We start from the raw sequence: 12,252 nt of genomic DNA, 5'->3' as shown, positions 1-12,252 counted from the left end.
CAAGGATGCTGCTCTGAAGCTTGTTTAAAATCATACAACACTGCAGACTGAAAAAGCAGGCTTGGAAATTCAACCCAAACCACCAGGCGCATTAGGAGAGCTTTCCAAGTCTTCCTCATTCTGACTCTGCTGATGCACAGCAACACAAACTTCCTACTCCACAGCAGTCAGCATAACCACTGCTCCATAAAAACAGGCTATCACGGAAATGCAGTCCACAGAAACTTTCCGTGCCCATTAGCACCTCAAGCAGATTGACTTGATTTCTCAATAAATCCATCATCTTTATTAGATCCTCCAGGAGAATTCATTTCCTGAGGCACAATTCCTTAACTGGCAAAAGCGACTGAGAACCATCAACATGATGAGGAGCTAATTTCAGGACCTTGCCCCGTGGTTTGATCCTGGAAGAAGTGCCTTCTGAATCCCGAATTTTGAATGATGTAGAAGTGGCAATAGGCGAAATCATTCAACACAGAAGCACCACCGTAAGCATTGCAGGGAAGAAATACAAAGAGAGGTTCTTCCTGAGAGATGAGCATATCACAGAGTAAGGCCACAATGAACACCTGTGCATCCAAATTGCATCCCAAATCCTTGAAGAGGGAAGCATTTGAATGGATGTAGAGCGACACCTCCGTCTTTGTCCCGAAGACCAGGAAGAGAGTGCAAAGACCCTGATGAAGCTCTTGAAAGACGCAAGGACACGAGCGGAGCCCTCCGAGCAAAATGCCAGCTGTGCCTCTCATCTCCAACAACGCCTTTTACATGCTGCAAGCTCTGAATGGCTGGGTTTACGCTATCTTCTGTACACTGGGCTTCCACCTCCACTTACGCACACCCTTTCTACAGCACGAAAGGTGCTGTTTCTGCACAGTGAGATAGAATTAAAGGGCAAAAAAGTAACTGAAGGACAAAAACACTGACTACCATATGCAGTCCTGCAGCAAAGTGGATAAAGACAAAGCATTTCCAGCCATTCAGCAGTTTCTACCACTGCCCCTCCAGTACCTTAAAAGCTGCATTTCCATGTCACACCATGCCCTCAGAGCTTCATTAAGAAATTCCACATCAGCAGAACAAAAGCCTTTTCTTTGAGTGAAAAAAAATAAAAAATAAATTAAAAAAAATCAGGCCAGATGAAGGAAGGCAAGTAAAAGTTTGCCATTTATCTGTTATGAAAACGCTGGTTTCCCACGGGACTCTGCCATTTGCAATACACTGGAAAAGGTTAGTGCTAAATATTCTTGTCACTGAACACTTCATAAAAAATAAGAGATGAATAAAAATGGGAAATAGTTCCCCAGGATTAGCTCGGTACTTTCCCTATGCAAGAAATAGGGGCATTTAAATAGACCTGGATGGTCCTGACCTGTTCACTAAAGAGGCACACCAAGAGCAAGAGGAACAGCCGGCTCTTCCCCAGGGACCCATGGGTGCTCCAGCTCATGACGCTGCTCAGACCACTGCGGGTTGCTGAAAGCACCAATGATAGTACCAATTACCATTAAAAACAGCGGTGAATTTTTGTCAAAGCACATGCCAGCGCAGGTTATTCATAATGTTATTGCCAATTAGGGCAAAATCTGAAACTCTTCTCCAGGTGAAAGGCTCTTCATTGCGGCAGGAATTCATGTTCCATAAAATTCAAGCTGAATATGACTCTTTATCATCTAATCTCTTCCAGTATTCAAGTGTAACATCCAGTTGTACTAGTTCATATGAAATTCTTAAAAGTTTACGGTAAATGTTTTATATTATACCTTACAAAGTAAAATGCAGTTCTAAGGCTACATCTCAATGTTTAAGTCATTCAACGCTACTCGCTTTTGTATTGCAGAAATCTCATTAAAATGACTGCCCTATGCAATGTGATTATTCCAGAATTTAAGCAGCAAGGTGTGACTTCAGTTTCCAATACAGATATCTTGTCCCAGGTGAATATAGCACTTACTCTTCATTCATGGTGGTGTAAATAGAATCAGAATTCAGCCCAACAGGTTTAGAAAAGAAACAATCTGATTTATGTTATATAATATATATATAAATCCTCATTCATTCTGTATTTTCAGTGAAATAAAATGAGATTGTAAAAAGCATGGATAAAGATGAGATTGGATTTGTAATTGGAGACAGAACCTCTCTTCTCCAGCTTACTGGTTTGAACCCATTTGCAGATTTCTTCCCCTTCAAAGGATTTCACTCAAGAAGTCTTTGGGGAAAAAAAGCAAGCCTTCAGGATTTTTCCATCTCTTTGGTCATCTGAAGGAAATCACACTGGGTGAACGATAGCTCCTGGTGGGCAAACTTTCCATTACCAGCAGCGCATAGAGAGGCAGACCCAACAAGCAGACAAAGGAAATGGTGGGCAGGTTGTCAGAAGTCTCCCTCCCCTGAGCTAACTCAGTTTCTATCTCAAGGGCACTTTGGATGCCACCTGCACTGTGCCATGTGCCTACTAGAGCTGTGGCTTTTAAGTGTGCAACAGAGACATTTTGAAAATGAGACAATTTCAGATCTTAAAATCATGGAAGATTATAGCGTGAAGCACTTGGGACTGCAATGCTTTTCTTTCTTAACATCATAGAGTATATATTTAATATATTAATTAGCACGGGCCTCATCTCCTGCTCATTTAAGAGAATGGGATTGGTTCCTTCAGCTCCTGTGAGCTTTGAATTGAGCCCTGATTAATTATTAATGCATCGCACAAGATCTTCAGCAAATAATTTTAAAATTTACAGTAAGGCTTAGCTATCTGTGTGAGAGAGACAGAGAGGATGCTCACACAGCCCAGTGCTGCTTTCCTGCCTGTCTGTGGCTGCACGATATCAGCAATAACTGCTAGCCCACTCCCTTTACAAGAGTATTTTTTGCATATGTGATTAAAAGCAAGAATAATGGCAGAGTATGTTCCCACAGCCAAAATACGCACTTGCTACGTGCATATCACGGAAATAAATCTTGAAGTGGACAGATGGGGAGACTGTAAGGAATAAGTTAGTTTCACACATGCAGCTCCAGCCCAGTCTCCTGTCTGCGATATCGGTAGGGATTTGGTGCCTGTGGATTAAATGTGTGGGATCCAGCTGTACCAAGAGTCACTCCTCCCCTGCAATATCCCTGTGCTCCCAAGCAGCAGCACATTAGCGAGGATGTAGTTAGAGTCTGCACTTGCAATCACGCCTGTGGAGCTGCCTCCTGTGAATTTGTCTCAGCACTTTCACACCCTCGTCACACCTTTGGTCTCCACGTTTCTCTGTGCAAATGAGGTCCATGATTCATGTATGCACTGCATGAAAAAAACAGTCCTCTTTTTGTTTTAAAGCTGTGGATGAGCTCCTGACTACATCTGGAAGTATCAAAATAACTCGTTCAGAATGACGGAGCAGGGAAGGTTGGAAGGGACTTCGGGAGGTCATCGGGTCCAGCCCCGCTGCTCAAGCTGAAATACCTCAGCAAGTGCAAATGCAGTTCTCATGCAAGGATAAATGAATTCGGAAAATTTCAGAAACTTACTTTTCTTTTAACATTTTAACACGCCCGGCGAGGATCAGACACAGATCCTACTGAGTACTCCAACAGTCAGGCATTTAGCTGCTTCTATGACCAAACTGCACCTTCACCCATACACACTGAGCTGCTGTGCCCCAGAAATGGAATTTATTTTTTGAATATTATTTTTTTCCTTTAGATGAACTGTTTGGGGTAGGGTGAAAGAAAGATGACCTGGAGCTATAATTTTTCCTCCCTCCATCTACTGATTCTTTAGCACCTCGGCAGAAGGAGAGGAATGGCACCGTCAGCCACGGGCTCAGCCTGCATGCACAACTAAAGCGGACAATGCAATCCGTGGGGGCGCAATCCGAAGTGCAGTCATTGGCATTTACATTTTAACTGCAAGGGACAACAAGTACAAGGACAGTCCTTCATGTGGAAAAAAATGTAAAAAAGATAAAGAAATACTTACGTAGGTGTGGATTTACTGGAGCTGGAAGATAGAGAAAAAATAAAATTAGTACAAAGGGGAAATTGCAGTTCATCAACACACATATTATCCTAAATTTCCCACAGATCATTCTCCTCCCCCGGACTATGGGTCCCACGCTGAGACAGCCAGCAAAACCAATACCTTCCTTTTTGAGCACATTTTGTAGCTCGGTGACAGGCTGAAGGCAGTGGCTGCAGTGAGAAAAGCCTCCCTCATCCACGATGTGTGTGCTCCATCACTAGCACCCGCAGCTTGGGGGTGCTGTAATTAAGCACCTAAGCTAGCTTGTTAGCACAGGTACTGTAAGGAAGAGGACAGCTGCGCAGCAAAACTCCAGGGTGATGCCGTTGTATCGGAACCCAGCAACTACAGAAAGGATGAATTCAGCAGAAGCAAAGGTTCTGCATCAGGCCTAACTCAACAGTTGATTTTATCAATGATCATGAATACGTAACATAATGAACTAGTCTTCTATTAAATAAAAGTACTATTCCTCAGTTTAAGATGTCTTCAGAACCGGACAGGACTTGCATTCTTCTCAGAAATGAGAATTTTCTTTTTAAACAGCAGGAAACAAGCACAGTAATTTTGTGAGAAGATGTTTGATCTCATTAGGCCAAGAGACACAACCAAGCGAGAGACGTGCAAGCCCTCTGCCTCATAAAACCTTTTGTACCAGGGAATATATTTTAAAGAAATTTCAGGAGACAAAGGAACGCGAAGTCCTTCGGTGTCCTCATGGGCCACCAGCACAGGCAGCACGCGCTGGAGGACCCCAGCCCACCGCCCGCTGCTCCCTGGGGAGGTGCTCTTGGGGAAGGAGAAGCAGCAGAGCAGCTCCCCCCTCACCTTACATCCCACCTCTGACCCTTCCCTGCCCCTTGGCAGGGACACTCCATGCCCACCCCTCACCTCAGGAGGCATTAAAAAAAAAAAATCCAACATTGCAGAGAAGCCTTGAGATAATATTGCTGAAAAATATTATTTCTGTCTGTTGTTTTATGGGTCTGTGCAATGCCTTGTGTGAGCTGGCAGGACTACTGGGAATCTCTGGGACAGCTGATAAAACTTGCACTCTTGTTTGATAGACCCTCAGCAAAATCACAGAACCCTCTAAATTCATGTTCACCTAACAGCCAGAGGATGAAACAAGATGAAAGTCAAACCTCAACTGTGCCTACAGATATTTTAAATATGGGATTGGCTACCAAAGGTTAGGTCCAGAATAATCTGTACAATGCTAATCAGGTCTGAAGGAAAAAGGGAAGTCTCCAGTTCTGTGCTACCTCTTTGCGGAAAGGTAAAATTGAGGATGGGTGACTTAGGAAACAGAGCCCTTCTCCTACAAGCCCTCATGCATGTGGAAAACAGCAGGATGCTAAGCCCACAGGTGGAATGTTATTGACAGAAAAATTTAAATTCAATTTTATCTCCAGATCCTGTGTACATCTGGTAATGCCAGATTTCCATGTAAGGGTTGCTCCATGTCTTGCTGCCATTCCCAGGCCGTGTTTAGAGTCATGAGCTCTTGGCTTCTGACCCCAGCCATGGATTCTATCTACTTAGCTCTAGATTCAATCTGAAGTTTTTAAAACAGCTCTAAATTAGCAACTCTGCCATCTTATCTTGCTTCACTAAAACAAATGAACAGTGATTTGTCCCAGTGCAATTTTCTTAAGAAACTTAGTCATTACATTATATTAGATAACCTCACAGCTTTTACGAACAAATTACCTTTCATTCTCCAAGAAACATTCATTTTGTGAGCTTCTTGAGTGATTGAACTTGGAATTAGCTGAAATTGCTGGAAACTACATTTACTGATGCTTGCTTTGTAACTAAACGTACGGGCTTTTATGGAAACTATCATCAGTGTGTAACCTTGAGTCACGCTATTCCGATTGTTCACAGCAGAGCAAAAAGGGCTTCTTGCCAAGCTAGCTGCAGTTCAAACTGATTGACAAAAGCAGAAAAACAAATTAAAGCAGTTAGGCTGAACTTACTTATCTAACATCATAAACTGGAAAACAAAACAAAACAAAACAAAAAACCAGAAAGCCCACTCCTCTCAGTAATACCCTGAGCTGCTCTAAGGCAAAGTGTAATGGCTCTAGGTCTCTCTGCTGCAAGGTAAGGCTGTCGTGTGCACAACACACAGACAGCAGGTTAAATTAGCCATAAATTAATGGATGACTGATGGAGTAAATTCCCAAGATTGAGTCTGAATCGTCTAGAAAGTCTTTGCACCTCAGAGGGTTATCACTGCCCTGCTCCGCTGGTCCTCACTTGCGCTGGGGGAAGGTTTTGCTGGAGGAGAACCTCAGGAGGAGAACAAAGTGTCATAAAGTATTTGAGCTTGGGTAGAGCCAAGACGGATTATCCCTTAGTCTTCCTCACTATTCCCCATCATTCAGGGAATAAAACCCACTGGAATTTCAGCTTGTTGGATGATTTTACTTTTCTGAGATTTGTATATGTGCAGGTGATAACAGAAAAATGTGGCTGGAATGGTTCCTCCTTAACGCCTGCCCTTCCGTTGGGTGTAACTGCATTTATACGGACAGTTACGGTTTCCAGAGATCCTTCCCAACACAGACTCTTGTTCACATAATTTGTTCAGAGACTGAGACATTATGCCCCTCCTTTAAAGAAAATAGCTGCCAACTATACTATGAAAAGCATAAAGCTAGAGTTCAGTAGAAGCATGCTGGATGCTCAGCTGCTGTTTGCTACCACTGGACACTGTCTACTTATGGTAATTACAGCCAGAACCTAAAAGCTTTAATCAAGATCGGGGTCCGTACCTCTAAGCACTTGGTCAGCATAGTGGAAAACAATCTTCGCTATAAACATTGACACTATGTGGACAAGTCTTTCTTCCTCCCATTACAGCAACTAACCTAACATACTACCTATAAAACAGCCCCATATTTGTATCTGTATGAACTCATAAATCCTTCCGTTTATGTCATATTTGTTGTCTTTTTTTTTTTTCCCCTCGGGTTCCAGAAATATAAGAATAGCAACAACAATAATGACTAAAATAGCAATGACAATAATGACAAAATAAGTTTCTAAATACATATGAAAATAGGCTGGAAGACAAAGCGATTGGCAACCACCATCTATCTGCCACTGTCATGAGGGGCTGATTCCACATACCAATAGTAGCAATGCTGGATTTTTGGCTTTTTTCATAGAAATGAGATTAATGTGCTTGTTTACTACTGGTTTAATTTAAAAATATTAATCCACAAGTGCATATCTGAAACAGCGAGTGCTGAGGTTTGATCGGAGTAGCTGGAGGACTTTATTGCCTGTTTGTATCGAATAGGCTGACACAGATTTATGTAAAGTGATGGAGATTATATTTAAACTGTTACTACAAGACTTATCTGTTCTGTACAGCCTTCAAAACACTCATTAGTGCTACTTAAACTGCCCTGTTTGTATTTACTTGGCAGACTGTGTTCACTAGCAGAGTAACATATGCATCTACTAAAGAATTTGTCAAGTGATGTTTGGCTGTAATTATCAATGTCGCTCCAACTGTGATGATTGTTCTTTTCTCCCGTCCTTCCTGTGTGTGGAGGAGAGAATAATTCATGGCAGGCAAGGAACTTCCCTATGAAACGCTTCCACCACGTATAAGTTTTTGATTAATGGGTTTGGACACCAGGGAGTTTTTCTCTTGTATTTACAGCTCTAGCTTGGGATGGCAAGGTATACTGCGAAGAGCTCATTACTGACATTTTTCCTACTATCATAGTACTTTGATAGTCTCCTTATTTCAGACATTCAGATGGCTACCAGCAGGCTAGCACGCTGGAAGCTCTTATTTTTATATATTAGCATTTTCTTTGTCAATCTCCAGTTGCAGGTTTCAATTTAAAATGTGATGTGCTCTGCCTGACTTACACAGGAGGTAAAAACGACTTCACAGGTAGGACTAATGTGACTTAACTTGAGCTATCTGAAAGTTAGACACCTCATCTAAGAATGTCTCTAAAGTCACTGGAGAGATACGGGCATGTCTTAAGGATGAATCATCCTCTGGATGAAATCTGGAGAAAACTCCTCTCTGGTAAGGCAGCAAACACAACCAAGACACTAGAAATTTCAAGTTGATTCTTACACATTTTAAGACTAGTAGCCTGAGAAATCATTTCTGGGCAGCACCTACCCATGATTGTCATACTGCAAAACACAAACTTCAGCTGTCAAAATAACTCTTAGGCAGTGCATGGCCTATCCATCCTGTACGTGCAAAAAAATGAGGCTCAAGTGTAAAAGGGAATGCATTCAGCAAAGGCAAAAGACACTGATACCATTTTTAGCAACTCTAATTATCATGTGTCTGATCTGCTTTTCACACTGGCTGCGTTACTTAAAAATGGGGTGAAATCCTATTAGCTTACTTAAAGTTTAAAAAATTAAGGAGAAGCATGTTTGCAATGGGGATCCTAACCAGCAATACAATACAAGCCTACATTTTAAAAACAAGCAAAAAGCTTATATACACTAAAGGTGGTCAGACACTGGCACAGGTTGCCCAGAGATATCGTGGAGTGTCTGTCCTTGGAGATATTTAAGACGGAATTGGATGTGGTCCTGGGTTACCTGCTCTGATGGGATGATATCCACTGGTGCCTCCAATGCAGCAAGTCAGTAATACTGTGAGATAAGAAACTGTTACATGTTCAAAAAAAAAAATATTCCTAAAGCAGTGGGGTGAGAAACATGGGGTGATATAGTTGAAGTCCAGTGTGCTTCTGGAGTATTGATCAAAACTGCACGCACACAAGCTTAAAACTACATTGAAAATATGAAGATAGGAAGATTCTAGTGTTTTTCTCCCTGCTTAAGGTCTCAATTTAAAAAAAAAAAAGAAACGGTAATGGGAGAAACTGTAAAAAATTATATTCTCCTTTTAACGAACATTCACATGATGTCTTTTATTTTCTGGGTAATGTTTATAATTATTTCTTACATCAATGCTGGCCTGCTGCTGTGCATGCTGCTAGCCCATTAACTGCTTTTCTAAGATTCCAGCATTTCAGATTATAACTATTGGATTTGCACAATAATAATGTATGCGATATCATTACTTTATAGCTGGAACTATAACATCCTTAAAATTAGCTTGGCAATAGCTTGCTGACACTATAGTCATTGGACGAATGCTGAGATAAAATGCATATTTGAAGCACACAAAGCCTCGTCGATTCTGGAACCCCTCTTCAAAAGGAAGTCACTTTAGGTTTGTCCTATCGCTTAGCATCTGGCGCATGATTTCTTACACTGTGACTTTGTCGACACCAGAGCCATAGCACTGAGCACTGCTCCAGAAGTGGGCACAACGTGATGGCTTCCTCTCTCTGGGCAGCTGGATTTTGCTTTGGCACCCATCAGCATGTTTGAGATGGGATGCTATTCACATCTGTGCTAATGGCAGATTCTAGCAGAAAAAAATCTATGGTAGACAAAATATGCCTTTTATGTTGCACGGGAATGTTCTTCCTGCCAGCCTGGGGCTAGAAATGCAAATGACATAATGTTTCATTAACAGCTCAAATTCAGTGTGGTTGTGAGATATGGCCAAGACCTCAGTCAACCTCCTGAGACTTACCAGTGTACAACTGCTACCAAAAAGGAGCAGAAGTGACTGAGTGAGCTAAATCTTATTATTTATTATTATTATTATTATTATTATTATTATTATTATTTATTCCTAGCAGGAGCTGGTCCAGTGGATGGGGTACTGATCAGTATTTAAGTCACAGGAGAAATTTCAAGGTACACAGGAGAGGGCAGTGATGCAAGCCTACCTATCACAGCCAGCACAGAGATTGGGATTGCTGAAATCCCAAATGTCTGCATGACGCTTCTGCTCCTGAACACCATCCAGAAGACCCTGGGTCTTTCCCTCGTGTATGCAGGAAGCCCCAGGGAGACCAGCTTCCCTCCACTAAAGTTGGAACATGGACATTTACTTGAGTAAAGAGTCCAAATGATGAGCAAAGGTCCAATAGGAGTTGCAGCAGATAGATTTAGTAAACAAGTTGTTTTAATTGAGCATTTGCCGAGATGAGCTTTGGGAAACATTCTTAGCAAACACTTCACTACAACAGCTAAAACTTAAGATTCATCAATCATCATTGTTAGCAGATCTGCCATTAAGTGAAATGTGCAACTGTGTTATTTAGAATTTGTATTTGAGGTTGTTTAATGTAATTTGTTCCCTTGATACTTGCATCACTGCACAATGATGTCTTCAACAGAACTACCTTCTCTCTAAGATATGTCTTGTCTATCCATTGTAATTTTTACGAGTGAGAAACAAAAAAGTAATTCAGTTATTCCTTAAATAATTGCTCTCAGAAAGGTATGTTTAGTTATTTTTAGAGCTCAAGGAATTAATTCCTCATAATGCTGTGAGACTGAATGGAATCGCAGAATCATTTAGGTTAGAAAACACTGCTAAAACAAGTCCAACTGTTAACCTAACACTGCCGAGAGTACCACCACATGCATCCCTGAGCACCACAGCTACATGTTCTTTAAATACCTCCAGGGATGGTGACTCAACCACTTCCCCGGGCAGCCTGTTCCAATGCCTCACAGCCCTTTCAGTGAAGATTTTTTTCCTAATATCCAACCTAAACCTCCCCTGGAGTGACTTGTGGCCATTTCCTAAGGACGGAAGGAGTACTATATCTTTCCTGTTGAAGTGGATAAATCCTTCTCATGAAAAACTTCTGGAAGAAAATATAGAGACACCCTTTTCTGCTTGCATTGGACTAGGAATAGTCTTTTTGCTTCTTAATCATTCACTTTCAAATAGACATTTCTCAAAACATACTGATTCTGACAAAAAAAGAGTATTTAGATAATATCAAAACACCAATTTGACATCTTCACAATAGTACTTGTTTTGTAGATTTTTTTTTTCAAAACTCATTGCCCTACCAAGTGTTCAGAGCAAGAATAAACTCTTCAATAAGACCAATTTCATGAAGATAACACTAATTTGTTATATTTTTACTTTTATATTATAGAAACTGATATGATTTTGGCAATTCATCGCTGGACTGGCAATTCATACACACTATGCAACACAGTGCAGCTGTAGCAGCAGACTAAAGGCACCACGGAGGGCACCACAACACATTTCCTCTTACACAAAGATCTTCTTACCACTATACTTGATGACCCGAATGGTTGAGTCCCCCTCCCCAAATCTGGTGATGGGCGTTAGTCGGACTTCATATGCCTCTGGCTTGATCAGCTCAGTGAGGTTGTAGGTAATTAATTCTCCCTTTTGAATGTTTCCATTCACTGTAATTTCCTGCTCCCACCAACGTTGTTGTCCAGCCTAAAATCAAAAGAAGGATGGAAATGTCAGAGCTGTTGGGATAAATGCTGTTTTCACCGTCGGAGAGCAGGGGAGCAGCCGCAGACCTGTGCTGCCCCGGGTGTTTTCTCAAACCTTCAAACAACCAAGGGGGATTAGTTACGGCAAGAACCTGGACCTAACCTGGAAATAACCTGCTACCGGGCACTTCTGTAAGAGAGAGAGGAGACCACAGACTGCCAAACCATCAGTGAGGCCACCCCGCTGCCGTTCCCACTGTCACAGCATCAGCTCCTCCCCTGCCACGCAGGTCCCACGCCAGCCTCGGGCAGCGCGACGCCTGCCGGCACCGTGCAGCACTCAGCAGGGAAGCACGGCGTTAATTCAGTTCCCAGGGATTTCCGACATTTCTCAGAGACTGCAGCAAAGGACCGAGAGCCCAGTTTGTGGCGGTGCATTAGCACTCCCACCGTCAGGCAGATGCTGAGACATTTTTCAAACACTCACTGAATTCTTCCATCTTCTGGAGCCTAAAGTATTTTGCAAATCTGCCCCTAAGTTTCAAACCCACTTCCTAAAATGTTTAATAAGCTTTTTTTTTCCTGTAAATAAATAAATTAAAATACTAAAAAATATATATATATATATTTTAAAAAGCTGTTCATTTCAGCTCATTTCATCACCTTCCAGAGGCTGACCTTACTAGCTCCCCATGAGTCCTGCTGTCCCTTCAAGCCTGAGCAGTAAATTGGCTCCCCATGCCTGGCAGCCTCGTTTCCTCCATGATTTTAAAATAAAACTGGCTGAGCACGGTGCCAGAGGTGCTTTCTGCAGCAGCACACAGCGGGCTGAGGTGGGGGCCCCGGAGCCCAGAGCTGCCCATGTGCTGCTGGCCCCGCTCCACCGG

The 12,252-nt window shown here is 42.1% G+C and overlaps 1 protein-coding gene across 4 annotated transcripts in view; it reads right to left on the bottom strand.

Moving 5' to 3' along the window:
- The window catches only part of MDGA2 (MAM domain containing glycosylphosphatidylinositol anchor 2), a 332,288-nt gene that overhangs the window by 23,778 nt on the left and 296,258 nt on the right, over positions 1–12,252 (bottom strand). For all 4 annotated transcript variants that reach the window (XM_083839870.1, XM_083839871.1, XM_083839873.1 and 1 more), the window contains 2 exons: positions 11,189–11,366; positions 3,971–3,991 (listed from right to left, as the gene is read on the bottom strand). In XM_083839870.1, the coding sequence (XP_083695996.1) occupies positions 3,971–3,991; positions 11,189–11,366 (199 nt within the window). The remainder of the gene's footprint in view (positions 1–3,970; positions 3,992–11,188; positions 11,367–12,252) is intronic.

The sequence above is a fragment of the Anser anser genome (genome assembly GCF_964211835.1).
Source record: "Anser anser genome assembly, chromosome: 5".
Classification (NCBI taxonomy): Eukaryota; Metazoa; Chordata; class Aves; order Anseriformes; family Anatidae; genus Anser; species Anser anser.
The sequence above is the reverse complement of the archived record's forward strand: the minus strand, read 5'-3'. Positions and strand labels throughout refer to the sequence as shown.